The 27,050-nt window shown below is 39.2% G+C and overlaps 1 protein-coding gene across 1 annotated transcript; it reads right to left on the bottom strand.

The window, feature by feature from the left end:
* Positions 1-1,205: 1,205 nt before the first annotated feature.
* Positions 1,206-24,155, bottom strand: necab1 (N-terminal EF-hand calcium binding protein 1). Its single transcript, XM_020090554.2, has 13 exons — positions 23,998-24,155; positions 21,387-21,411; positions 19,485-19,593; positions 16,731-16,756; positions 16,331-16,428; positions 12,307-12,443; positions 8,365-8,486; positions 6,948-7,024; positions 6,415-6,462; positions 4,418-4,530; positions 3,319-3,396; positions 2,652-2,743; positions 1,206-2,349 (listed from the first exon to the last, which is right to left on the bottom strand). The coding sequence occupies exons 1-13, from the start codon at positions 24,082-24,084 to the stop codon at positions 2,321-2,323; spliced, it is 1,041 nt and encodes a 346-aa protein (XP_019946113.1). The 5' UTR covers positions 24,085-24,155; the 3' UTR covers positions 1,206-2,320.
* Between the last annotated feature and the right edge of the window lie 2,895 nt (positions 24,156-27,050).

The following is a 27,050-nucleotide window of genomic DNA, read 5'->3' as shown; positions in this document are numbered from 1 at the left end:
ACAAAGTGTGGTTTCATGAGTCATAACTTCAAAAACTAATGAGTCATTGTCTTAAAAAGAACCAGCCCTGTTCTTTAAATATCATCTTAATATGAGTTTTATTTTTCATCATTACAAACTTACTCATTAAAAGGCCCCTGAATATATATATTCCTAATCAATTATTTAGTTTCTATAAGAGGTCTTGAATGAAAACAAACAAGATTTGTGCATAACAACAGATGCAGTTATTTTTGAGAGTTGCTATTTCTGTACTTTCTTGTGCTCTTCTTACTGGTTTGAAATAGATGAGGCTCAGTTCAATAAAAGATGATGTGTCGTACTTCCCTGCACTGATCACAGCACCATTTTTTTCTTCCTTTAATTTATTTTTGGTTACCTATTTTTATGCCTTTATTTGCAGACAGGAAATGATGGGAAAGAAAATTTGGAAATGACAAAGGTCACAGAACGAGCATGCTACAGGGACACTGAGGAATCAGCAGATCTCAGTCCAAACCCTTCACAGGGTTTACAGGGTCTTCACAAGTTTAGCAATATTTGAATTTAAAGTGATGAAAGTTGCGGGGTTGTTGCAAATGCTCAATCAAATCTGTTTGAACCACATCAACATGGTTTGTGTCTCAGTTGTGACAAACTCGGATTTGGATTAAAACCTTTTGAGACTTTAAAAATATTTCTTGAGTATTTTTGAGGAATTATGACCCACAGATTATATATAAAACACTAAATTCAAGATCATTTATCCTAAATACTTTTTCTCTCGATACAATAGCAAGGCCAGGCTAATTCTGAGCAGTATATTTTCCTATAGCTGCAGTTCTGTAATTTGTTCTCTAGGTGGCAGGATTTGCAGTCACTTGAGTTGCAAACACACTGGATGTGAATGTGGCTCAGTTTTAGCAGCTAAAAGAGCACGGAGTCAGATAATGAGCCTTTCGCCAGCTTGCGGTCACAAATTAACACTTTAAATTTAAATTAAATCGTCTTCAGTCTGCAAATGGACCAATTAGATTTGGTCTCTATTAGATTAAAAGTCTTTATTTCTGACACTGGAAGATGAAGAAAGCCCAAATGTGAACATCTCAGCTGTTAGTCAGACAACACTTCATGTCATTTTGGAGATATAATGAGACGCCAAAAAACAGGGACAAATATTTCAGGGCAATCGCCCTTTAAAGAGTGAGACACATATACACACAACATACACAACAATATATCGTCTTTATTTATGACCAACAGATTTATTTTAATCTCAATTTGACACATTAAACACAGAATATTGGTTTAATGAGCTGCTACAACTGAAACAATTATATCTCATTATACCTCTCTGTCTATCTTGCACGAGCACACACACACACACACACACACACACACACACACACACACACGTCTCCATGACTTCAGAGGATATAATTTGTTGACTTACATTCATTTCCTGGAGACTTACACTCTTAACTGAATCCTTAACTACTAATTATCTACACACTAACCTAAAAATACATTATGGGGAGACACACACACACACACACACACACAAACACACACACACACAGTTTTGTACTTCTGTCTTAGTGAGGACACTCATTGGCATAATGCATTCCCAAGCCCCACACCCTGAACCTAACCATCCAAAATAAATGCCTAACCCTAAAATCAAGTCTTAACCCCCAAATTGTGCATTAAAGTGGGGCCAGAAAGTGAAGACCAGCCAAAATGTCCTCACTTTCCCAAAATGTCCTCACTTCGTAGGTCGTAGGCTCAGAGTGGTCCTCACAAAGATAGCTGTACAGGAGGACACACACACCCACACACACACAAAGAAACATGTCATCACAGGTCACTTTTGGGAACATCACATAGACCTGCATTCGTTTCCTGGAGACTTGCCCTCACACATAAATCAACCTTTTCAAACCGTCCCCAATTAACTGGTCTTTAGTTTGATATTTGTCCCCAAAAGGTCATCTATGAAACACACACACACACGATCTACTTCGGGCTGCAGATGATGTCACGTCAAAAACAGTGATAATGTCAGATCAGGTCATTGCTTTTCACATGTCAGAGCGTCATGTAGGGGTGTAGACAAACACACAGACGCTGGGCTATTTCCCTTACCACCTAACTATGACGAAACGTGGAGGTCATAAAATCTATTCCTATCACCATGACTGCACGAGTTGTGTTGAATTACTGTGTGTGTGAGTGTGTGTGTGTATGTGTGCATGCCACTGTGGACTTCCTGACATGTTGACAGGTGACCGTTTGCTCTCTGCACTCATCAGTGACGATCAGTGAGGGGCCATGTCTGATTTCAGTTGTTGTTGAGGACCCACCACGACGCTGAGGAGGAGACAAAGAGAAAATAAAGATGCAGACCTCTGATGTGACCCCAATCAATTAGACACTGTGCTCGCTGTCCTCTGTGTATTTGTGTGTCTTAGTGAGCTCTGACAAATTTATTCAGCACCGCTCTCGCCCCTTGTGAGTGGGAACATGAAGTGATTTTCTTACATCGATGGCATCGTGGCTTGGATTTTAAATTTACTTCAGTGGGTTCATGCATCATTTGTCTGCACAGCATGCAGTGAGAGGTTGCCTGAGGCTGATGAGGGCTGAGGACTGTAATGAATGAATGTTCTTACCAGGAACCAGCATGGTGGTTAGGGTCTCAGGAGTTTCCAGAAAGTCCACGTTTCCCCTCTGAAAGGTTTTACTGTAGTTGGTCTGCAGGTGGCTGGAGAAAAGGATGAAAATCAGAATGGAAGACATTAGTATTTGGAATTAAACCATTTAAACATGCATGTATATACACTTACGATAAAAACGTATATGCATTGTGAAGGATTTAATGTTTGTAGACTTATGATCTTTAGCAGCAGATTTCCTATTTATCAGGGATGCACAAAATGTCTAATATCAAAATATCCGTTACCAAATTAAAAACAAGTGTATAGCAGCGTTTTTTATATATATAATTTCATTTTGAATGTATGGCAATAACCAACTATACATTGCATCTTGAACAAAATATATGTAGCCACATGTTAAGACATAAATACATTAAAAAATGTAGTTAAAGTTTCTAGTATCAGTTTCCCTTTTATCTATGGTCTCACTGATCACTGGTCACAGTCATAGTGATGGTCGTCTGGTTTTCTTAATGCTTCACAGACTCGGTGTCTCTAAACACAGTGGGAACCAGACCTCCCCTCAGCGGGTTCACACTGAGTACAGAAAATATTTTGGGATTCATGTGAGCAAGGTCAAGGTGCATTAGTCATGATGCATATGGTGCAGGCGAATACTTACTTCTTCCACAAGTTGTTGTGCTCCCAGAATTCATAGAGAATGAAGCGTGATTCATTAGCCAGTCGCTGCACTGCGATGCTGCCAAATGCAAAACAAGAGAGCGCTCAAGTCATGCAATCACTAATTAGTGTGCGACATCATGTCCCCTAACACATCCTCTTGTTTTCCGCACTCAGACCGAGCGCAGGCACCATGGATCTGTCAAATCATCTTTTCTGTGGCTTCACACTGGAATTATGATGATTATGAAATGTTCTGCTTCAGATTTAAGAGTCGTGTAAACTTGAAAATGAGTTAACATGACTGAGTAATTGGAGAAATTACCAAGACAAAAATGTAAATGTCACACAGTTCTTCAGGCGGCTGCATTTTGGTTTGTAAATGATTCAGTTTCCTCTGCTAAAGCTGAATTTAACCGATTCGGGCGACATGGCTGAAGAACTTAAATTTCAAATATATGACTGGAGATGACGAAAATGCAAATGTTGTTTCATGTATCGAAACCACATGTAGTGGTCGGATACAAAACTAAAACCAGAGCATGTCTGAGGTGATGACAGTACATTACACTGCAGCTCAGTTTCTATTTATTAGGTTTTACTCAATTTTATTCAAAAGATTGTACATTTTTCCAAACGAGATTTTGATAAAAATTCATTAACAGATGAATCATTTGCGGACCTTTTTTTTAAGATTCAAAAAACGAATTAAACGCAAACATACCATCAAAATAAATAATAAATAATAAACACAGGGGGCAATCAAGACACTTTGGCTTCACTTTTGAGGAGCTGTCATATTGTCCATTGAGTCTTAAGTTTGGATAAAGTTGAAGATGAGCATTAATTATTTTGCTCTCTTGATGACACATCTTGAGAATGAGAATGAGTTTTAAATCAGATTTTATCAACCTGCTAACATACCGATCTAAATATGATTCAATGTTAAACCTCTTGTTTTGTGGGGACTGGTTCATTTTTATTTTTCCGTTGCATTTTTTGTACTCTCACGCGCTTCTTTCTAAACCTCAGTAAAAAACAAAAAAACACAAAGAGAAGAAATCCCTGATGCAAAGTGAACAAGGAAAATAAGAACTGACTGTAGACATCCAGTCTGGGCGCAGGCACACTCCATGTACTGTCTGAGAGCCTGACGAAACTCCTCCAGATCCTCCTCCAGCACTGAGAGCTGCCTCTGGACTATCAGGATGTGCTGTAAAGACACACACACACACACACACACACACACACACAGGCAACAAAGGGGTCAGAACTTGCTTCTGGTGGAGAGCGAGTCTGACGGAGATGAGGGGGATTCAAAAAACTCTTCCGGCAGGGTTCCACATTGGCTGAACGTGTTACCAGAACAAAACTGGTGACTAATGCTGCACTGAATAATAGAACCCTATGAGATTGATTACATCTATAATCTAATGTCCCCGCAGCAATTTCTTGTGCGACAAAGCATCGAAAAGGGAAACAGCATCAGCATCTGGTTGTGCAGAGATGTGGACGGTGGGGAACAAAGAAAACCTGTTACATCATGACAATAGAAAGCATGAGAAAAATGTCCTGTGGCTGATAAGGAATTGTTGACAGAGGCAGAGAGGATGATGGGAACAGGAAGTGAATGATTTGCCCGTTGGCCTGTAGTACACAGGGTGTGTGTTAATGATGTGTGTGACTGATGAAACACCTCAGGACTCTTTCTCAGTGGCTAATTAAAAAAAAAACTTTCTCTCCCTCTCTCTCTTTCTCACACACACACACATGCACGCATGCATGCACACCATCGCAGGGTCATCACTGGTTTTCTCTCAGCAGCACATGTATTCCCACAGACAGACAGTGTAAAAATCAATTAGGCTTTGATTAATTCCCACACACACACTAAGACATACCACACTGCTGACGTGACATGACAGTGAAATGTAATATTAGCGCTGCATCATGGCTTCAGCCATTTTAACCACCGATACTAACCAGTCCTTCTCTGGGAGCTTTTCTTTGTTTCTTTGCAACTTAAACTAAATAACAATAACTTAACTTGATGAAAATTAATCCGTACATAAATTGATAATGAAAAAAATTGTTGGTTTGAATCTGATACTACAACCCCAAAACCAATTAAGTATTTTGAACATGTTGATTGGAAGCCAGTGTTTTATATTTGCAGTGGAAACTCATTTTTCATATATACTGAACAAGAAATTACATTTTCAAATTGAGTTCATTTTAGCACCACACTCTTTTTCTGAAGTCTGGTGTCATGATTCTGCTCCTCTGTGTTTTATTGTCGACTTTTGATTATTTCTCACTGGATCTTTTGTTTATGGCCTTCTGTATGGTTTTTGAATTCATATTGTTGCACTTTAAGTGCAATATTTCCTGTTTTATTTTCAAACTCCTCTCCTGAGTGCATCTTTCTCATATTCCTCCTTTTCCATCAGTTTATCTCATTAGTTTTTATGTTGGTGTTCCAGTGTGTTTCATGTGAGAGGCAGTGTTAGATGTTGCAAACACAATGAATGGGATTTTTGAGACATTTAAGGTAATTGCAAAATGTCAACATTTCAGTTTAAACTGTAAAAGCCAAAACTTAAGCAACTCGTCAATAATCTTACTTGAGTTGTGTATTTGCCTTCGTGTGAATGTGTCACGTCAACCATCAGATTTTCACACATGTTATGAATTACACTGCAAATATACTGTGTCATATGGTTCTTAGCGGTGATGAAGCAATAGATTGGTGAAGGACTGCACTCTCTCTCCTTCTCTTTCTCTCTGTCTCTCTATCTCACACACCTGCACATCACATATCTGGTCTCTGAACATGAGCCTCATCTTAAGAATCGTATTAAATATATTTAGAGTTTTAACCATTGAGTTTAAAGATCGGGACAGACAGAGCAAAGGAGGAGGAAAAAAACACTTGTGACAAGCTTCATCCCTTCTGTTGCCATGACAACCCTCTGAGCGCTTATTGTCAGCGAGGTCTCCCTCTCAGCACCACTCCGTCTTTTGAGAATAAGAGTGAACGTGAAGTGGCCGCCACAGAAAAGCAGTGAAAAAGTAAAGGGAAAGTCAGTAAACTGACCGATTTGCTCTCCAGGACCTCCTCCTCAGCAGGCTCCAGACGGATCTCCTGCAGAACAAGAATCAACAACAACATGAGGCTCAAATAATGAAGGAAATAACAATCCAGGTCTTTGAACACACAATAGCTTGAAAACCTGTAAACACAAAGGTGACATACTTTGATTTGATGAGTTGTGTGAATAGTTTTTTTTGTTGGGCTCGTAAATATCTTTATCCCAGAATTAACATTACATTTCACACATGATAAATATATATATATATACACACACACATATCAGCTGTGTGCCTTCCCACATATTCCTCGTACATATGTGTCTGTGTTTGTGTGTGGGAAGGTGTTGTTGAGTAAATTAGCTGATACTGTTTTGAATCCACTTGGCATAATTTGTGATTAATTTGAGAAAGCGGTGTAAAGACCAGATGGTCGTGATGATGAGAGGAGAGATAGACGGGAAATAAGAACTGGGTAAGGCTGGAGGGGAAAAAGCAGGTACGAGGAGATAAGGGAAATGTTCATAGAAAGGAAGCTACCTTTTGTTCTAGGCGGTCGATCAGCTTCTGCAGTCTGTTGACCTGGATCATCCACTGGCTGTCTTCATCATAAACGCCTGGAGGAGTTTCACAGTAAACAACAAAGGTGCAGGGATGAAAGCTGCTGCATACATCCACTGTTTTTTAAGCACATATCCTCCATTGATTGTTTGACACTACTTAAATAGAAGACATGTCCCAGAAGGCATTTCAAGCTTTCCTTTTATGTTACGCAACGCAGGAACACGCCGAATCAATGGAAAAGCTTTGAGGCCTGTAATCGAAGTTTATAGAGGCTCTGCAGTGTTTGCAAAGATCTCCTAGCAACCACAGCTGGAGCCATAATGGAGGAGTGAGACATGAGAGAGAGCAAACCAGTGGTGTGTTTGAACAAGCTCTGCTCGCCCCTCCCTTAAATGCAGGACCTGCCTCATTTGCACCAGACAATCCATACAGTTTCATAACTGATCTCAAGAGCGGAAGAAGCTTGAAACATCTACAGCTGTTTTCAGACATGAACTCTGGAGGATGACGTCCAAACGGTTGGGTCAGGACATGACAAGACACAGAAGTAGACTCGTTCAACAACACAGAAACCTCCTGGCTGACAAGACAAACTCCCCCTCCCTCCTCACTCATACATTAGCATCCTCACAAACGGCCCCTCCACAAAATGATCTGGGGTTCAGTGCAGGTCTGAAAGCAGCTTATGTGTCTCTTTTTCAGGATTTGGGGAAAATGCTGTTCAGTGATGCCCTTTACAGGCCAAAGCACTATAGGCCAGCTGCAGTTCACTGTACAGGGCCTCACACAGCCCTACACTCTGCAATCACTGACAGTAAGTCTCTCATGGAGGAAAATTGGTCCGTAAAAGAGCAAGTTAAACTGCTGGAAAATGGACTGCGCCTGATGGGGAGAAGGCTTGAAAAATCCATCTGTCAGTCAGCTATACCACTCATCCACTGAGGATTGCGGGGGGCTGACATTTGACGAGAAGAGGTGTACACCCATGATAGGTTGTCAGTTCATAACATCGTTGTTCATATAGAGACAAACAACCAGTCACGCTCACATTCACATCAATGAACAATTGAGAGTCTTCGGTTAACCTGAGCGGCATGTCTTTGGACTGTGGGAGGAAACCTACGCTGGAAGAGAAAAAGACGCCCACAAGGCTGTGTCACATCGCTGTATGACGTCTGTGATAAATCTTTCAGATGAAATCTCTCTGAAATCTACACTTTGAAACACAGGGGCACAAGAAGACCACCACCCTCCACATCTCTCCCCTCCCTGACCTGTGAAACACCGACTTTGGCCAAGCAGCAAGAAGACGTATAGACGGAAGCGCAGGATGCATCAAATGACAGGGTGCGTTGAACACATTAAAACACAACCAACGAACATATCAACTCACTTGAGTTGACGAGACTAAGAAGCGGGTTGTTGGGCGACAGGCTGCTGTTCCTCTGGAGCCTCCGGTTGGAACGACGACCTGACCACTGGATGGACAACACCTCTGGCTTCAGCGGACCTTGTCTGGGGTCACAACAGGACAATAAATACCCTGACATCACAATAGCCTAGCATGTTTCTTCTTTAAAAGGTTGTGACTGTGAACACACACAGTGCGTGACTATTAAAACCATCTGTGAAGTAAAACTCACATCAAATGACCTTTTGCTGTGCACTTTTTCTCGTTCACTGCTCATCACAAAACAGATGGGCCCCGCTATGAAAAAAACCTTACTCAAGTCTCTGCTGATGCTGAAAACATAAACAGATTGTGACTCTGTGATTCCAGTGTAATTATACCAAGTATAAGTGTGTGTATATTTATATGTATATACCATATAATACATTATATAATATTTTGAATTCCCAGTTCAACCTCTGGCATATTGGATAATTTACTGCATTTCATTCCCATATTCTGTCTCCACTTTAGATTTTCACCAAGATATTTCAGAGCTTGACAATATTTCCGACTCATATTTTTTTCTATCCACTATTTAAGCTGGCTCCCAGGTGACTGAAGCCCACAGTCCCACGACTAAGAATACATTTAGAAAGTCTTAAAATTGTTCTTTGGTTTTCAGTATATTTGTTCATCATGTAGGTCTGACAGTGATGCTAATGGCAGTGACGAGGTACGTGCAGCCGCAGGGTGACATCACCTGAGATTTATCTTACTGCTGTCAAGTACTTCGGCCCCACATCTGACAAGACCTCGGGGGGACTGGGGGGATACGCTGTGTGTGTCTGCAGGTGAATTCACATGCATGAATTTTTAAATGTGTGCCAATGTTTGATCTTCATAAAAGGCTTTCATCCAAAATTATTACACTCAGACTTGACTTTAGTATCTTTGTACTACTTACGTACAATCTTAGCTGGTTCATATTTACACTTTTTGGGTAAAGGGAATTTACTGTAGTTTATTAACTTGGTGCTTAGACCCGTGTGTGGTATAAGTAACATAGATAGTGTCTGGTGTTGTGGTGGTTGATGGGATGTGGATAAAATTGAGGATCTGATGAATGAACTCGAGCAGGAGACTGGAGGTGACTGAGGAGGAGGAAAATCTCAGAGAATATACATATGCCTGAGTCATGCCAAGCATCCATGGATAAGATCTGTGGTTTGTCACAGTCTCTTCACACATGCAGCATATACCTGACCAGAGAAGCCTATTTAAAGCCACTAGAGAAACAGGCCAGAGCCTCTAGATGTTTGAAAGAGTGCAGTGTGAATGCAGTCAGCAGCACAGGGGACTTTCTCAAGTGTGGCAGTTGAGAGATGGATGGATGGAGGAGAGGAAGCAGCAGCTCTGGGAGCGAGGGGCAGTAACACTTTGAAATAACATGAGAGGGAAACAGAGAGGAAGAGACATTGAGGGGAGGTGAGAAGAGGGAGGGAATGGAGTTTGTGAAGGTCGCTCTGACTCAAATGTCAGTTATTCAAGACCATAGTTTTCCCCTATGAAAATAAACATGAGCGGTGTCTCAAAATGTGATACATTTCTTCCTCCTTCACAAATTGTTAACAGAATCTACGTAGCCAAGAGCTTTTTGACCCTTTTGAGTGAAGCATCCAAGGACTTACAGTGCACTGGATGTTGCACTCAAAATCAATACATTTATCAATCAAATGTTATGTGTACAGGCCATATTCACAAATCACAATTTGTATAGGGCTTAACAACGTGCGACATCCTCTGCCCTTGACCCTCGTCTAGAGGAAAAACTACCAAAATGTTATTCATAACGTTCATGAGAAAAGACAGTATAACATACATGGACAGGGGTATCAAAAGTATTGAAGGAATGCATAAGTATTTATACAAAATACAGAGACGAAGGGAGCAGTAATGGCAATTGTAATAATAGAGGTATTGCTAATAATGGCAGTATATGTATACATAATGTATATATAAGCAATCTAAAAATAAAATTATAGAGAGAACAAAAAAACCTACCTCTGTTTAAATGCAAAATCATGTCACCAACACAAACTATTCTTAATAGTAGCTCAGTTAAAATATTTCTAACCTCTGCACACTTGGTTTATTTGATGAATCCGATCTGAATCTGTTCAGTTTGGTTCACAGATTCATAAAGTTAGTTCATTCATTTCCTGAAGCTAGTTGCATCACACTGCAATTGAGTACATCACCGTTCATACAGTCTGACCTGAGTGTGGTTCAGTGGAACGTTCGGTTTGACGCTCGTCCAAGCTGCATTCTGTTCTGTAAAAAACTAGTTCATACAAGCCAAAAGGGCTAATGGCTCATTAGCTTGCAATTTATGACATTTACTGAAATAACATTGTTTCTGTGATCGCTTCATATTGTTCTAATGAGAAAATAATGAACTGTGAATCCCTGCTATGGTGCCTATGGTCAATGGTAAATCTTTACAGTCACTTCACTTCTATCTCAGACACTGTTTCACCATTAGACCAGAGCTATTGAAGCACACACTCGTTTAGCGAGAGGTGATAATGTTGAATTTTTAGTAGCTTAATGGATTTTTTCCATTAGAGATGCCAGAAAGCAAATAGGGCAGCATTAGTAACTTGTGCTGGAAATTGAACTGTATTTTTTACAATCTAACATGATGGTTCCCAAACTGTCGTGTGACACAATGAGGGTTGCAAGATGATTCCCAGAAATCAAATCAAATAAAAATGTAAGAACAATTGTTTACATCATATTTTAATCAAAATATATGAGCTAATAAATTATGAATAGTTCTATTGAAAATAAAAACATGCAGCTAATCATCGGCCCTCTGATTTTGCTCGTCTCCATGTGACTCCTGAGGTGATGATGACAGCAGGTTAGTTTACAGCATCGCAGGAAACATATCTAACATTTCTCTGGCACGGGGGCTGGGGCCGGAAAGGTTTGGGGCCTCCTGATCTAATGAGCAAATACAATGATAAATCTGCTGTTTCTCGAGAATGTTGGGTTCAGAAGTCTGAAATAAATCACTGTGAAGCTGTTGAAGCTGCAGCTAAAGTGAGAAATCAAGCCAACAGGTGACGAGAGGGGACGCAAAAAGACGTGCGTCATCATCTGTTCTTTAAATATACCAGGAACACACACACTCAATTGTATATGTAATCTTGTGCACTCTGGTGAGCCAGCAACACTAATGAAACCAAGCACGCCGGAGGAGGCACGCCTAAATTCTGCATATAGACGGACCGATCAAACGTTCAAACACACACACACACACACACACACACGCACAGAATCCCCTCAGGTTTAATTATCAATGATCCAATGATCCACTCCTCTCACACACAGAAAAGCTGCAGGGTCAGAATTCATTATTTCATTGTCAGTTAAACAAGAGGATTATTTCAACCACACAAAGTCATGTATTCTATTCATTGAACTGTCATGCAAAGACTTTAATCATCAATCTTAGTATAGCCAAGTTGAATTAGACACATTTGTAGAAGGTATAATCAGATTAAGAGACTGAAATATCAATCAATGCCTTGATTCTGTTTTGACTTGAGCAGCAGCATCTTCCATGTTGTCATGTGTGTTATGCCACTCTCTTCATATTTCATTTCTCTCACGTCTTGAAAATAGCTTTTTAATTTGTGTCCTCAATTTGCCTATATTTCCCAACAGGGAGGGGACGTGCACAGTGATGGAATAAAGAAAGGATTATGGACATCTGCAGACAAGGAGGAGCAGGTGGTCTTATAAATTAAAATGGAAGGAAACCATCTTGTTGCCTGGCACTGTAATTATAGTTGCCACCGTACAACAGATTTTGTTCATGTTTTAAAGGCTGATTTTGTGTGTGTGTGTGTTTGTGAGGGACCTGAGAGCACTCACTTCTCCTGGCGAGTCTGCTCAGCTGTGGTTTCCATAGCGCACTCGAGCGAGCTTTGAAGCGAATGAAGCTGATTGGTCGTCTCCTTCAGCAGGAAGCGGGTCACAAACTGCTCCAGGTGGGTGGACTCCTGATAGTCCTGTCAGTCAAGATGAAGAGGAGGAGGAGGAGGAGAATAAGAGTAGGAAGAATGACGACAGGGTAGAACAAGAGCTGTGACATGTTGCCAGCCAAGCATCACTCAATGTCCAGACACCCCCTGCTAATTAAATGACGCCTGTGTTCATTTAAGATTATAAGAGTTTGGGATTGTGGGTCTATGCAATTTATCGTGGATTTAGAATCATAGTTGCAATAACGAACCAAAATAATGTGCTGAAAGATGCTAAAATACAGATGTTGATAATTCACTACAGATATCATCTAATCATTTAGTCCTAATATAAAAATATTGCTGAGTGCAGATTTAATGAACAAACTCAGGTGTTTTTTTTACTTTCTGTGACAGAAACATTATATTATGTTGAAAAGTATTTTAAAAATAAAAGCAAATATGTGAAACAATCAGCTGCACCTTCAATCAAAATCTAAGAAATAATTTCCTCCAAAGCAAACAATACGTTATGAGTAAACCAGACTGACTGGCTTTCTGAGGAGGCAACATTTGCTGTGCCTGGACCAGAGCAGGAGGCTGAGTGTTGTTTTAGATTAAATCAGAGCGCAGTGAATGATGCTCGGCACAACACAGTTTACTGTTTGTATACCCGTGTTTGTGCGCTCAATTAACAATAGATTTCTAAAGGGAAACACAAATACAAGTTAGATAAGAGAATGTCTGATGAATGAACCGAAATGTGTGAGACACAGAAAGAAAGGGAAAAAGAGAGAGATTGAGAGACTGAGGCAAATAAAATGAATGTGTTTGACTGTTTTGGTCTCTTGGTAATTGCAGCATTGGTGTTTTGTTAATTGCAGCATTTTTTAAAGGAAGATGTTCGATTTTAAAAGCTCCATGTTTAATAGTTGTTGAGGTGTAGCACGGACACACACACACACACACACACACACACACACACATGTCCTCACTCTGTAGGTTGTAGGCTCTAACTGGTCCTCACAAAGATATCTGTACAAGAGCACACACATTCACTCAGAGAGAGTGAGTCACAATAAAACTGGTAAAGGTCAGTCTCCTGTCTCCCATGTGAGCATAGATTACCTCCTGTGATCTACACCTGTGTGTGTGTGTGTGTCCAATAAAACAGCTTATGGTCTGCCTGATTCTTTTGTTTTTTTCCCCTCATGTTTCATTTTCAGTCGTACAAAATGTCAAATGAATGGTTTGTTGGAGACAGAGCCTTGAATTCAGCCTCTGACCCACACTGATGCCCAGATCCCACTATATGAGCCCTGTAGTTAAGATTAAAATCACATTACCTCTGCCAAATGATATCAGCTCAATATTTTTTAAATCCTGAACACAAACCATCCAATGTCAATTATCTCAACTGTGAGAAAATGTGAAATTCTTTATCACAAACCAACAGTCAGGGATTTGGCAGAACTGGGACCTGGGTTGCACCAGCTACTCAGAAATTCCTCACTAAGATAGAGTCGTAGAAAGTTTAGACTAGTTTCAAACCAGGGATTTGCTAAATTAGATTTTTAGTTTAACAGAGCTTATTTGTTTTTGCCATGGGCTGTATATAAAGATGGACGATGTGACAGTCCCCAGAAGTGAGAAAGATGGAAAGATAGTTTCTGTCATTTCAGGTAGATCTGATATTGTTCTTATTAAGTGTTATTCTTTTCCTCTAAGTTTGGTTTTGATTAGTTGGTTGATGCTTTAAAAAAAGTGTGAAACACGATCGACAGCTGAGACTGATTTGCCATTGGTGGATCACTACTGCAGATTTTTGTGAAGAAGTGGAGACGCATTGTCCATCTTAATACACAGTCTGAAGTAATACCTCATCTGAATGTAAGTACTAGTTTGTGTAGTAAACCCAATTTAGTGATGAATTAAACATTTCTGCATTATTAGTATTGTCTGTATTCAGTAAATATCCTCTATGTGCACATGAGCAACACCTGAGACCTGCTATGAAATATGTGGATGTTAAATATGAAGGTATGAAAGCATATTGCATTCACTGGAGATAAAAAATATTTTAATAATCTTGTTTATTCAGAAAAACAGGGCTGTTTAGTTTAATCCAGTTTTATTTTGGTTTGGGTTTGAGACATTTAAAGATACTTTAAGTCTCTTACCTCTGTTGACACTGTGCTTGTAACCACACAGCACTGTCAGAGGGTTGATTAGCAGCAACAACCGTAGCTCCAGAACTGGTGAGAGCTTCTCACAGGATTTGGGGGTATGATATTTTTTAATTCATCTCGTTAATTCAGAATATCAGGGCTGTTTTTCACACAGAACAGAATAATCTTCAAATGCAACAAAAAGAAACACCTCAACAACGCACACACACACACACACACACACACACACACACACACACACATGCAGCCAGCCCCCTCTCACACATCCACAGCCACAGACCACCCACTCAAATACATGTACAATTCAGAGACAACTGGGCTTTAGTGTGTGACTAATGCCGTTCTCCTCCTCCCTCAGCCAATAGAGAAATACAACACATTATACATTTCTCCTCTTTTCTTTTCTCGTGCTGTGACTCAGGGTCACAGAAATGTTTTATGGCTTCACACTCGCTCCGCAGAGGAGGAAACTAAGAGTGAGGCTTCAAGGAGTAAGCACTTTAAAAAGGCTCCAGAGGAGACATCAGCGGTGTGAAATCCTGTCTCTACACAGTCTGGTGTAGTGATGTGATTTGAAATTTGTTGCTTTGGTCTATAACTCATCACTTCTGTTCAATTTGTGCAGAATGATTTATTTTCATTTGAGCTCAAATATCCATTTTGTGGTTGTGTGTCTGTGAGGAAACAACATCAGGAGTGTTAATGGGAGAAATATAATGGTCCAGTGCTGTTTTTCTGTCTTACTTCCCGCTCTTAAATATTCTCCTGGAAAACACAAAATGATTTGAGGCCTAATTTGATTGTCGCACCTCATCACAACTTGGCACTTATTGAGGAAAAACACAATTAGAGAAAAGTGTGTGAAATGTGGTTTAGCTTGATTGAATTGATACTGTTGGGCCTTGGCAGAGGTGCTGTATGTGCTCCACTGCGTGCCATTCTAGTTACTGCAGAAGTTAGATGTGTACATGTGTCACCTTGTTTCTTTGCTAATGAAAATCGACCTCTGACAAATGAGTGGGTTGACTCCCAAACGGAGCCCCGATGAGACGAGAGCAGGGCAGATCTTCACAGCGTGTGTCATGTGTCACATGAAACACTGCAGAGAGTGAGTGGTAGAAAGAAAAAGAGGCTCTCCCTGCAGATGGAGTGAGCCGCTTCTTGTCCTCATCGTTTACCTCCTCTATCTCCTCTCTGATAATGTCACAGCGTTACACTAAGATCAAGAGGATAAAATGCAGTTTCACAAATGATCACAGTGCATTTCTTCAGTAACCCATTTGCTTCCTTGTCTACGTTGGCTTCAATGCAGAAAGAATCATAACACGTTTTGTTCCGGTGGTTAATTAGTGCATGAATGAGTCTCGGCTCGTCCTTGTTCGCTCTGTAATGGAAATGTGACTAATGGGAGATGTGAGGAAGCCAGCTGGGCATCACAGGAGCATGCTGGGAGAGTTTTGCGCGAAGCTCATGCCACACAGCGAGTAAATCAAACATCCCTTCAAATTCTCATTATGTGCGCGACATGAGATGTCAGTGTGATGTTTTCTGTGTGGAGGTGTGTGTGTGTGTGTGTTATCAGTGTTGTACAGGGATGTAAAGGAATATGAATATATTTTAGTGTTGTTTCATTCTATAACACTTTAGACACAATCATCTCCATGCCATTACATAACATTAGAGACACAATATGCAGCTTCATTAGAGTAATGGTGTTGGTTCATCAGATTCTTATTCAGATCTTACCTTCTTGGTTTTGTCCATGGCCTTTAGTATGGATTTATTCAAGTCTTCTAAGGCGGCAAGGACATTCTCATATTCACAGAGGTGCTGGGAGAAATACTCTTCACAACAGCAGGACGAAAAAAGACAGAAACATTTTGTGAGTTAAAGAAGTCGGACAGGGCTTTAGGTGTTGTGGTGAAGCAGCATTTGTGTGACACCTCAGTGACACAGCCTGCAGGGGTTTGGTCATAGAGCATGTGACCGCGTCTAACATGGTTCTTTCCTTATGCTGGCAAAGTGTCAAATAGCATTTGAGTCTACGGTGCTGCTGACTGCAAGGTAAAGCAACATAAATCAAGCAGAACAGAAAAGCCTCTTATTCATGAAATTCAGAGTTTATTCAGATAAAGTGTAAACTTACCACAGAGTTCATCAGTGTCCACGTTGCTGAAAGACAAATTATGCGAGATTATTAGATAAAACAAGATTTATTAAACTAGAATGGCACTCTGTCTCAGTGACACTGTAAAACCACATGTAAATTTGGATCTGGATTTTGATTTTTTTTCATCAAGATCCATGAATTATTCACAGCAAAATCAAGGAAAATGTCAAAAAAACATATTAAATAAAGTGGGGGAGAAAGTCCTGGATCCGTCTCCTCATTCGGATCCACACCAAAATATATGCAGTACTTCCCTGACCTATACCTCATCCTTCCACCAAGTTTCATTAAATAATCCTTCCAGAAGTTTTTGTGTAACGCCAATGAAACATCCCCTCTTTGACAGAGTTAAAAACAAATGTTTCCAAGGTTAACGGAAGCGACAGACTAATCTTTCTTATCTGCAATTTTCTCTGTAGACTGTGATTTGGTAAATGAGTGAGTTATGACGAATGGGGGCAAGTAAAAATATGTCATAAGAAGTTAAATTCTATTTTCTGCCCTCAGAGGTGTGAGCCAGAGGCCAGACACTGAATTCTTCAACAGAAACCCCTGAGAACTTTTTGCTGTTTGTGATGAATGTCTGTGCATGGGTGTGCTTCAGGGAGGAGGTCTGAGTGTGTGTGTGTGTGTGTGTGTGTGTGTGTGTGTGTGTGTGTGTGTGTGTGTGTGTAACAGTGCTGAATTACACTGGCTTTAACTCTATTCCACACAAGCTGCAGCTGTCATTCACAAGAGGGTAAAGTGCTGCAGGGATCAATTGGTCCAAACAGGAGAAAACACTTAGAGCCACACGATGAGAGCCCAGAACAGAGGAGGTAAAGCACAGGTTAGATATTATACTGAGATTATGAAACTCTGACTTTTGTGTTGAAAGAAACTTGCATGTTTTGACATCTTAAGATAAATTATTTACCAATGGACCAAACATGGGTCAGAGATCCTTGCACACTACACTGAACAGTAGCTACTACACATATTGTATTACTACTGTCTTTGGCCTGAAAAGTTAAATAAAGTCTAAAAACTGACTGTGGTTCATACATGCATGTAAAAACAGTATAAACACATTAGCAAGGCTTTGATCCAGAATCACATATCTCTCTTTAAAACCTAATGGTCATGACAACATGAATACTAATGACTTTGGTCATCTCCTGACTCACATGAAGATTTAACTGCTCACTGAAAGACTTTGTGTGTTGTGCCTGTTACTACTGACAGTGATGCAGAGGGGAATTGAACACACCCAGAGTTTGACACTTTGATTGAGAAACTGTAGAATGAGATTCTCAGGTTGTGTTGAATAATAATTCAAGTTTCAAACACCTCTGCACAATTAATGACAGAATTCTCATCTTCCCCCGCCATATAATAGAAATAGCGCTAACATATCGTAGCTGCAAATGTTCAACCCTCCTCTGTCATTCTTCTAAATGTTGTTGGCTTTGCTGAAATGACCTGCTCTCCCTGCCTCCTCTGTGTGGCTGTGAACAGGATTCAACTGCAGTCTTGAAGACTGACTACATAACAAGGCCACACAAAGGGCGCGATCAATATTCACACACAGTAACTGATTTAATAAGACCTTGGATTCAAGTCAGATCTGATGCAAAGTGCTGATGGTGGGAATTAGAATTTCCTCTTCTGAGCCTCTTGATCAGAAGAATAGGGACGTGGAAATGAAAGTGATGTACTCTATAATTAATAAAGTGCTTATTAATAAAACATTATACTTGCTGAGGTAAATATAATATACATCAACCACAACCACTTAATAAAATATTAAATTGTGGGGTTCATTAATATATTATATTATATCTATTTCAATGACATTGTGCTTTAAAATTGGACGAAGAATTAAAAAAGTAAATACAGACACATAGGATAAGATGTATGTTGATTGATCCCCTGGAGAGGAAATTCACAATTTCATGAAAGTAAATTGTCGTGATATGTTCAACAAAATGTTTGATAACAGAGGACTGAATAAGGAGGATGGGAGCTGATGATATACCCAGCAGTAATAATAATAATGATAATTATAATATAGTACTGCAGTGTTGTAATATCAGCCTGTCTGAAATTCTTACATGTAAGATCTAAAAATGTGCGACAGGTTGACAGCTGAACGGAGACATTTATTTGACATGAGTCTCCTGTGTCCTGCAGAGGGACAGACACACAGTCCACTGCCCACAATGCTTCACTTCACATCTTCATATCACCGTCATACTGAGCTTATGAATAAATAGAAAAGTCTCCTCAGAGCGTGTGGCAAAGTTTCCTTTAAATATTTTATTTTTAAGTCAAGAGTCACTTTTGGGATGTTTGTGATTTTTCACATTATATTCTCTAGAAAAAAATGATTAAAAAAAAACAAGCATAAACAAGATTTCTTATAAAACTTAAGCCTGGGGAGTGTTTCCAGTTTGGCTTGAAAACATGTCAAGACTTTTTTCATGGCAGACAAAAACTGAGCTGCGGCAAAATCTAAGTAAATTATTATATTTGACAAATCCTTTTTGGTTGGAGACAAATTCAGTTGTCACAGTGTTGACCTGATATTTCCATCCGTCAAACAATGTTTCACTGTTTATGTAAGAGACACTAAAGCATATTTATAATATTGCCGAATAGCAAGGAATGGCCTCTGCAGTTCCATTTCATCCACATGGTTGACCTCTCCTCCTTCACGCTTATCCCAAGAGAACACATTAACTGACTTACTCTGTATTATGGGTATCGATCGTGTGGAAGAGCTCCTGCAGTTCGTCAGCTGTCAGGACTCCATCAGAGAAGTAGGCCTTGAATTCATCAAAGGAAAGCTTCCCATCGTCTGGGGACAGAGCACAAATGCAGCATGTCAACAAGGTGTCAGGACTGCAGCAGACGGCGAGGCCAAGTGACCAGTTTCTATAATGTTGCTTATTTGTATCACAGAAAACAGAAATGACAGGACTGGAAGTCCGTAGCACGGACAAACTGGTACAATAACATGTCATTAGGGAATTTCAGTGCGCCTCCAGGCTCCACGAGTGTGTTTCCCTGTGTGATGTGAGGTGGTGATCTTTAAATTTTCACCGTTGACCTGCTCTGGAGGTGGTGCTCAGTATGAATGTCATGTCACAGTTGATGATGTGAGCATGAGCCCCTTTTGAAGGATGTACAAAGGCGCTCACACACACACACATACACACACGTAAATGGAGCACACGGTGACTCACAGTGAGCTCAGGAATAATCTGGGAACAAACCTGACATATAAATGTTGCTGTTTGCAAAACACTAAAAAACAAAGACGTGTGATGGTTGTTTATTTTCCTGCATGATGAGAACTGAAATCACTCACGGCGTGAGACATTTGAATTATGAAGCATGTCATGTCACGTGAATAATGAATTCTGAATTGGCTATTTTTGGTCATTTATATTAAATATGTTCAAAATGAGGGCTGCTGGTGGGAGGACAGCTGTGTGACATAATGATGTCTGTTAACATGCCAGTTTAAACATAATCCCTGTTCCTGATCCAAAAAACATTTAAATGTGTGAAATTAAATTTGTCTCAGCAGGAGAAATAGACGACATGTATTTTCATACAGGATCTAAAACCACAGCTGTGCAGTGGATGCAGTGAAAATGACTAGTTCCCATTTAGGATTCCAGTTTTCATCATATATTTCATAAAATAAAATACAAATAAATCTTTTTCTCCAAGTATTTTGAGTTCATGTGGTAAATATTAAGCTACAGCTCGCAACTGGTTAGCTTTGCTTAGCACAAGGACTTTAACAGGGAGAGACGGCAAACCTGGTTCTGCACAAAACCATTAGCAGCTCTGACAGCATCTCTGCACAGGGGGTTCTTTAGACACGTCTTCTACTCGTCTGTCTCATGAACACCTGACAGAACATATACGCTTCTACTTTAACCATCCAGCTGTCATCCTGATCCATCTATTCTTCTTAAGATCTTACTCTGGAAAAGCATGTTTCCCAAAATGTCAAATTATTCCTTTATGAGATTGAACGTATAACATATTTGCGAATGATTAAAAATGCTATCACTGGAATTTGAAGGAATTTTATTTAATTCTGACTTGATGTCATAAATCAGACTCAATAAATTAAAATGCAAGGCCTGTGTGCCAAAAAATCTGGAGATCCACAGTGTTATTTCATTTCCTTTTAGACTGTCTTCATCTGACTATTCAGGTTCACAGGTTGGACCAGGATGAATGGGTAGAAACTTGAATTCAGACTCCTGCGGTCTCTACTTATCAACAAATATTTTATTTATTTTTACACTTCACAAGCACAAGATAGGGAAGGTGAAACAACAGCAGAATATGTGTTGAGCCTTCAGCTCTAAAACCTCAGATATATTAAGAATGGACTGCAGTGATTAAAGTAACTAATAAAACTCTTGATGTCCATCTTCATTTACACACTGATTCTGGGACTCTGTGGACATAGTCAGATTCCTGTTTCCATGGAAACTGAAAGCGTTTTGCCATGGAGTCATGATCCAAATTTAATTGAGGAACTTGTACATCTGTTTTCACAAACTGTAGTGCAGACGTCAAAGTATTAATGCCAGAGATGCATGAGGGTGTTTGTGTGATATTTACCATTTTTATCAGCTCGCCGTAAAATCTGTAACAAGAGGGAGAAGAAAGAAGGATCGTCAGCAAAGGTTTCACATCATCAAAGTTCAAATAAGTGTGTTTGTGAGTGTGTGTGAGTGGGGATCATCGATCACACTCTCAAAAGCAGTGGGTCATTAAATTATTGATAGCGCTGCCCCACAGTCCAGACGAGATGAAAGTCAGAGTGGCAATGACCACATCAGCTTGAAAAGGGTTGAGCCATCCATCTCAAAATAGCATCTTCTCATCTTGTGATGTTGGCACTGAAGCAGAATCTGAGTGTATTTACACATCATCCCTGCAGGCGAAATCTGACTATAATCCTTTATGCGCCAGATCTAAAAAGTAAAACTGAATGTGAAAACAAAATTGTTCCCTCCTAGGTTTGCTCTAGCTCGGTGCGACATGAGGATAAAGAAGCAAATTAAAAACTACACCCACTGTTCTCTAGTACTTGGCCGTCTCTCCTGTGCTCTGACTTAAATAATTCTCTAAATTTCTTCTGCCAATCACTTCATTTCTGTCCAACATCCTTACAGACCTGCTGCTTCTCTGTTTCTACTCATCTTTTATCCACATCTAACTCTCATCAGTAGTCAGTCGATTTCAGCACAGCTTCATTTATCTGTACGAGGCCACAGTGCGGAGCGGCCGTGTGAGGAATGAATGAAGGCAGAGGAACGAAAACACTGTTAATTGCAACATGGAAACAATCAATCGTCACGTCTATGTCCCAAATCGAATGTCTTTATTTTCTGTCGTAGAACTGTAACGATCAATAGCTTAGTTAATCAACAAGTCTCATCACCAACTGTTTTCATGGAGATTGAAGTCAAATTTAAAGTAAAAAAATACCAAATATTTGATCTTTCCAGCTTTATACTGTAAAGATATAATATAATATATAGTATCTAAATATCTTTGTTTTCTGGACTATTGTTATCTCCGCCAAGGAGGTTATGTTGTCACCCCTGTACATTTGTTCGTTAGTTTGTTTAAAACAACAACTAAATGGATAACCTCGAAACTTGGTGTAAGGATGTGTTACAGGTCTGGAAAGAACCAATAAGATTTCGGTGTAGATCCAGGAAAAACTTTCTTTAACATTGTGAGATCGGACCGTTTTTCAACATCCCCCTTGATTAAGAATTGAGAAGAATTCATGAATCTTGACGGACAAAATATTCAGGCATGTTTAGTGGACTGATATTTACGAGTGTGTAGAGCAGATCTTAATAAGAATCTGGTTCTTGAGTGGTTGTGGTGTCATACGGGGACCGCTGGGTCTTGGCAGAGGTATGTGCTCTACTAAGTTTGGACTTGATTTAATTCATGAGATTGTCTGAGGCTTGATGATAATGTGAAGTATTATTCACTGTGTCGCTGATGATCTGCAGATTAATCAACAATGGAAATAAATGTTGGTTCCAGCTCTCCAGCTCTCCAATTACTCATCTATACATCTTCCTGCTCGTGAATGTGTTACATTGATGATTCAGATAATAATAACACCATCACTGTTTCAAACCCTGTAACAACCTATGATTTGGTCTCATTGTCTCATTCCATCTTGTTTAATCTTTTACATCCAATGAGTACAATTAATCAATCAAACCCAGAATTGGAATGGATTTATTTTCCCTCTATTAAATCCATTAATGAAGTGGAACTCTGGCACCAAAACACCATCAAAAGGATGAAGATATGGAAACACAACCTGTGGCAGGAGTAATGACTCTTTTGGAGCCAGTGTGCAGAAACTTGTAAAGGGAGAAGTCAAGAAATAACAGAATCCAGGCCGTCGATCAGCTCATCTGTGAAGATGACGGGGGTTTCACTCCCTGTCAGTCAGTTCCACATACGTCAACATCAGTGAGGCGTTTGATGTGATCTATACACGACTTCCTGCTTTCATATAAATCTCCCATGTGAGCATCCACCCGAGCCACAAACACGTTCATGGTGAAGACACTGAATTTAATAACATAGTGCGGATAAATATGGGTTTAATATAATTAGGTGGCAAATACCCAAGGAACAAAGCAGTGCCATGAAATGGAGAGAGAGAGAGAGAGAGAGAGAGAGAGAGAAAGAGAGAGAGAGAGAGAGAGAGAAGATCACAAACTATAATGATGCATACATGGCATAAATAAAAACAAAAAATAAAAGAAATCGGTTTTAGCATTAGAAATGAAAAAAGTCAAGAATTTCATTGACTTGGTATTTGCTTCTGAACAACGACATATGGATGGATGACCAGGCTATGAAAACAAGAGGCTAAATTAAAGGTCAGGCTTGTCAAATTCATTCATCCCTTACAACAGGGCTGTACCCTGCATACACAACAGGGTTCCACATTAACTGAGGTGATACAAAACCTCTAAGAAATAAATCACTGACACGCACATTTGAAAAGTAAAAATGCATCTTTTTCTCCAAATACATAGAAAAACGCTTTTATAATAGTTGTACATTTAATTTTTTCCTGCTTTGATAAGCTATGGATGACTACAAAAACAAAATGTAAGCAGCAGTAATGAATATTAAAGTCATTTTTCTTTCCTGTAAGGATTATTAAACATGTTTTACTCACATCAATGAAAATAGACATCCCCTTCTTCAGCTCCATCTGAGCGCAGGGCTCCTCACACACAGACTGAACCTCCTCTGAACAATCCATCACTACAGACGAGGCTCCAGAAGTGAACTGCAGGGGAATGTGAGTGTTTCAGCCTCTTATCTGATCACTGCCACCGGTCAGACACAGACACAGCGACCCCTAGCTGCTGTCAAACCAACAGCAATCACACACACACACCACTTCCCAAGTAAAGTCCCACCATTTATCCCTTAACTTCATGTATGTGATGATGAAAAATGGCCGCAATATTGTCCCTTCAAATGTTGAACATGATCTCATTATTCTGAGATCTTTATTTCTGCACTGGGCTCACTCACACTGCCACTTTCTTTGGACTATCTCTGAGATTCATGTGCTTTTATTTTGACAATATATTACCATACTTCCTGACATATGAACTACATCCTGTTTCTGTTTTGTATTTGTCATGTGTTAGTTGATGTTGTGATGAGTCCAAACCTGCTCACTCCAGCATCCATCACTGAAATATGTCCTATTATTTCCTTAAATCTTAGTCCTAAAAATGTTCAAATACAAAGGAAAGGAGGAAGTAGGCTCACATGTTCTCTCGTCGACCTCATTTTAACTTTTGTTGCTGTAATAAGTATCTTATCTTATCTTCAAGATGTGATCTGGGTCATTCGTGATCATTTGTAACAGACAAATACTAGACTTATAGCCATATGATGAGAATTCACTCATTATCTACTCAGCTCTCTGCCGATGGAGGGGTGGGTGAAGTGTTTGAGTCCACAAAATACTTCTGGAGTTTCAGGGGATTATCCATTATCATTGGAGAGGCTGGTGACCAATTTATCAAACACATAAAACAACAGACAAAAAGCCTCCATACAGCTCCTGTGGTGTCTCACACCGACTCAAATTCAATTTAAAATGGCATCATTCACAACCTGTTTTTAGCCTTAATCTCCTCTGTCATTCCTCCTCCTAGTTACTGTTCGTGAAGACTTGTGGTTTCCCATTCACAACTTCTGCAACTGGTCTCATGAGAACTCGCGATAGTTGAATTTGAATGTCAGGGCTTTCATAAAATGTTATGACAAAGCTGTGTGTATGACATTAGTTGATATTTTAATCCTCTGAGATTTTTTTGCAGCAGAATATGTCATCGCATTTAATCCCTTTTATTTCAGGAACAATTCGATTTCACTTCCAAATTACCAGATCATTCAAGGGAATTAATTCTTTTTTTCAGTGTAGACAGCTGAACACATTAAGGAGTGAAACTACCCAGTAAAGAAAAATGTAACTACACAGTTATTGTCTAATCCCTACGTATTACGTTAACACGAGTTGAAAAAGGAACTCTGGCATAAAGTTAAATGTTTTATTATTTTCAGAATGTAAATTTAACTCTGGAAAACACTTGAAACTGGAAAGTGTGGAGCTACATAAACCCTTAAAAAGTGTTAGAATCAACTATGTGGGAGTTAATTCACGGTGGACTGGATGTGTAGGATTCTCATTGACAAGAAATGGGAAAACATGTGGAAAATAAGCTTAATACGCATTATGCTTATTAAATGATATCTTTGCTTTTTAAATTGAATATTTAAATATGTTAAAATAGAACCACAAATTAATCATTATGCAGCTTCTGTTGGTGAGCCCCAGATTTGTGTTAAAAAAGTTTGAAAAGATATGAATCGACCCTGATAATGATTCATATCGATAACAACTGTGACTATCTATTAAATGTTTCCACATGGATGCAGAGCAGAAAATTAAAGAAAACAAGAGACTGGCTTTTTGTAAAAACCTGTATAACAGTTCCCTCTAGTGGATTGCCACGAGGATGCAGTCAAATACTATTATCCAACATACAGCTACATTTTTAATGTGCGTGGAGAGAGGGATTCAATATCATCAACAGTCCAGGTCATAGGGTCGAAGGTTTTTCAGTGACACACAGTCATAACAGTTGCTGCACAAAGTTTGTTTGGGGACTACCACCTTCCTTCACCCACAGCTGGGCGAGCCAGGGGCTGAGCAGTGGTAGCTGCATGAATGCACTGTTTGTCTGCTTCACTCCCCTCATTATAAATGTATTTATGCAAAGCAAGGAGATTCCCTTCAGGTTACTGTATTATGCTCACAGAAACAGGCTACAAGAAGATATGTATACAAGAAGATCAATATAAAATGCATTGGTTATTACCAATTACTTTTAGTTCATGGCGTATGCTACATTTTTCTTTATATAAAACAGTTTGATCAATAAAACTTACCTGAATAAATAATATATTTTCCCTTTTATTTAAAATGCTTGTACTTAACTTGTGTCCATCTAATAATATTTTACACTAAAACAAAAAAAAATTTGAGGGATTTAAAAAAATTTTTTTTTTTTTTTCAAAATTTCTTTTGACCTCTAGTGTTTACTTATCAGAGAATTGAGAATTGATATTGATACATGAAAGCCTATAAATTATGACGCAGTAAACAACCCAACTATAGCATACATAAGTACATTTTAGCTGCACCTCAACCATCTACAAAAATGCTGTTTATGTTTTAATTCAACAATTGTAATGATCCAGTAATATAAATTCTACAATAATATAGCACATACATGACAAATAAGCAGATTCTGATTCTAATCTATACTTGAGCACATTATATATATATACTGTATATATATATATATAATACTTATCTTTTGATTTGATTTGTTTATCGATTTGGAACATGAGAGAACATCAAATATATATGAAGAAAAAAACAATAATGAAAGAAAGGAACAACAATAAAATAATACACAGACTTTCAATGAGAAACGTGCTTGTCTGGCCCTCCACCTAATCTAATGTGAACACTACTGTCACCATTATGCTGACCTAAAAATCATTGGTGAACTATTTCCTCCTCCTAATTAACAGAACTCATTATTAGCTGCTGTGCAACTGGATACAACGTCACTGTGAATTGATCCTTTCTCATTGGCTGCTTTGAATAATTAAAGTGAAACGGTAGAAGCTGAAGTC

Source organism: Paralichthys olivaceus, chromosome 20, assembly GCF_024713975.1.
Source record: "Paralichthys olivaceus isolate ysfri-2021 chromosome 20, ASM2471397v2, whole genome shotgun sequence".
Lineage (NCBI taxonomy): Eukaryota > Metazoa > Chordata > Actinopteri > Pleuronectiformes > Paralichthyidae > Paralichthys > Paralichthys olivaceus.
This window is presented reverse-complemented; position numbering and strand designations above follow the sequence as displayed.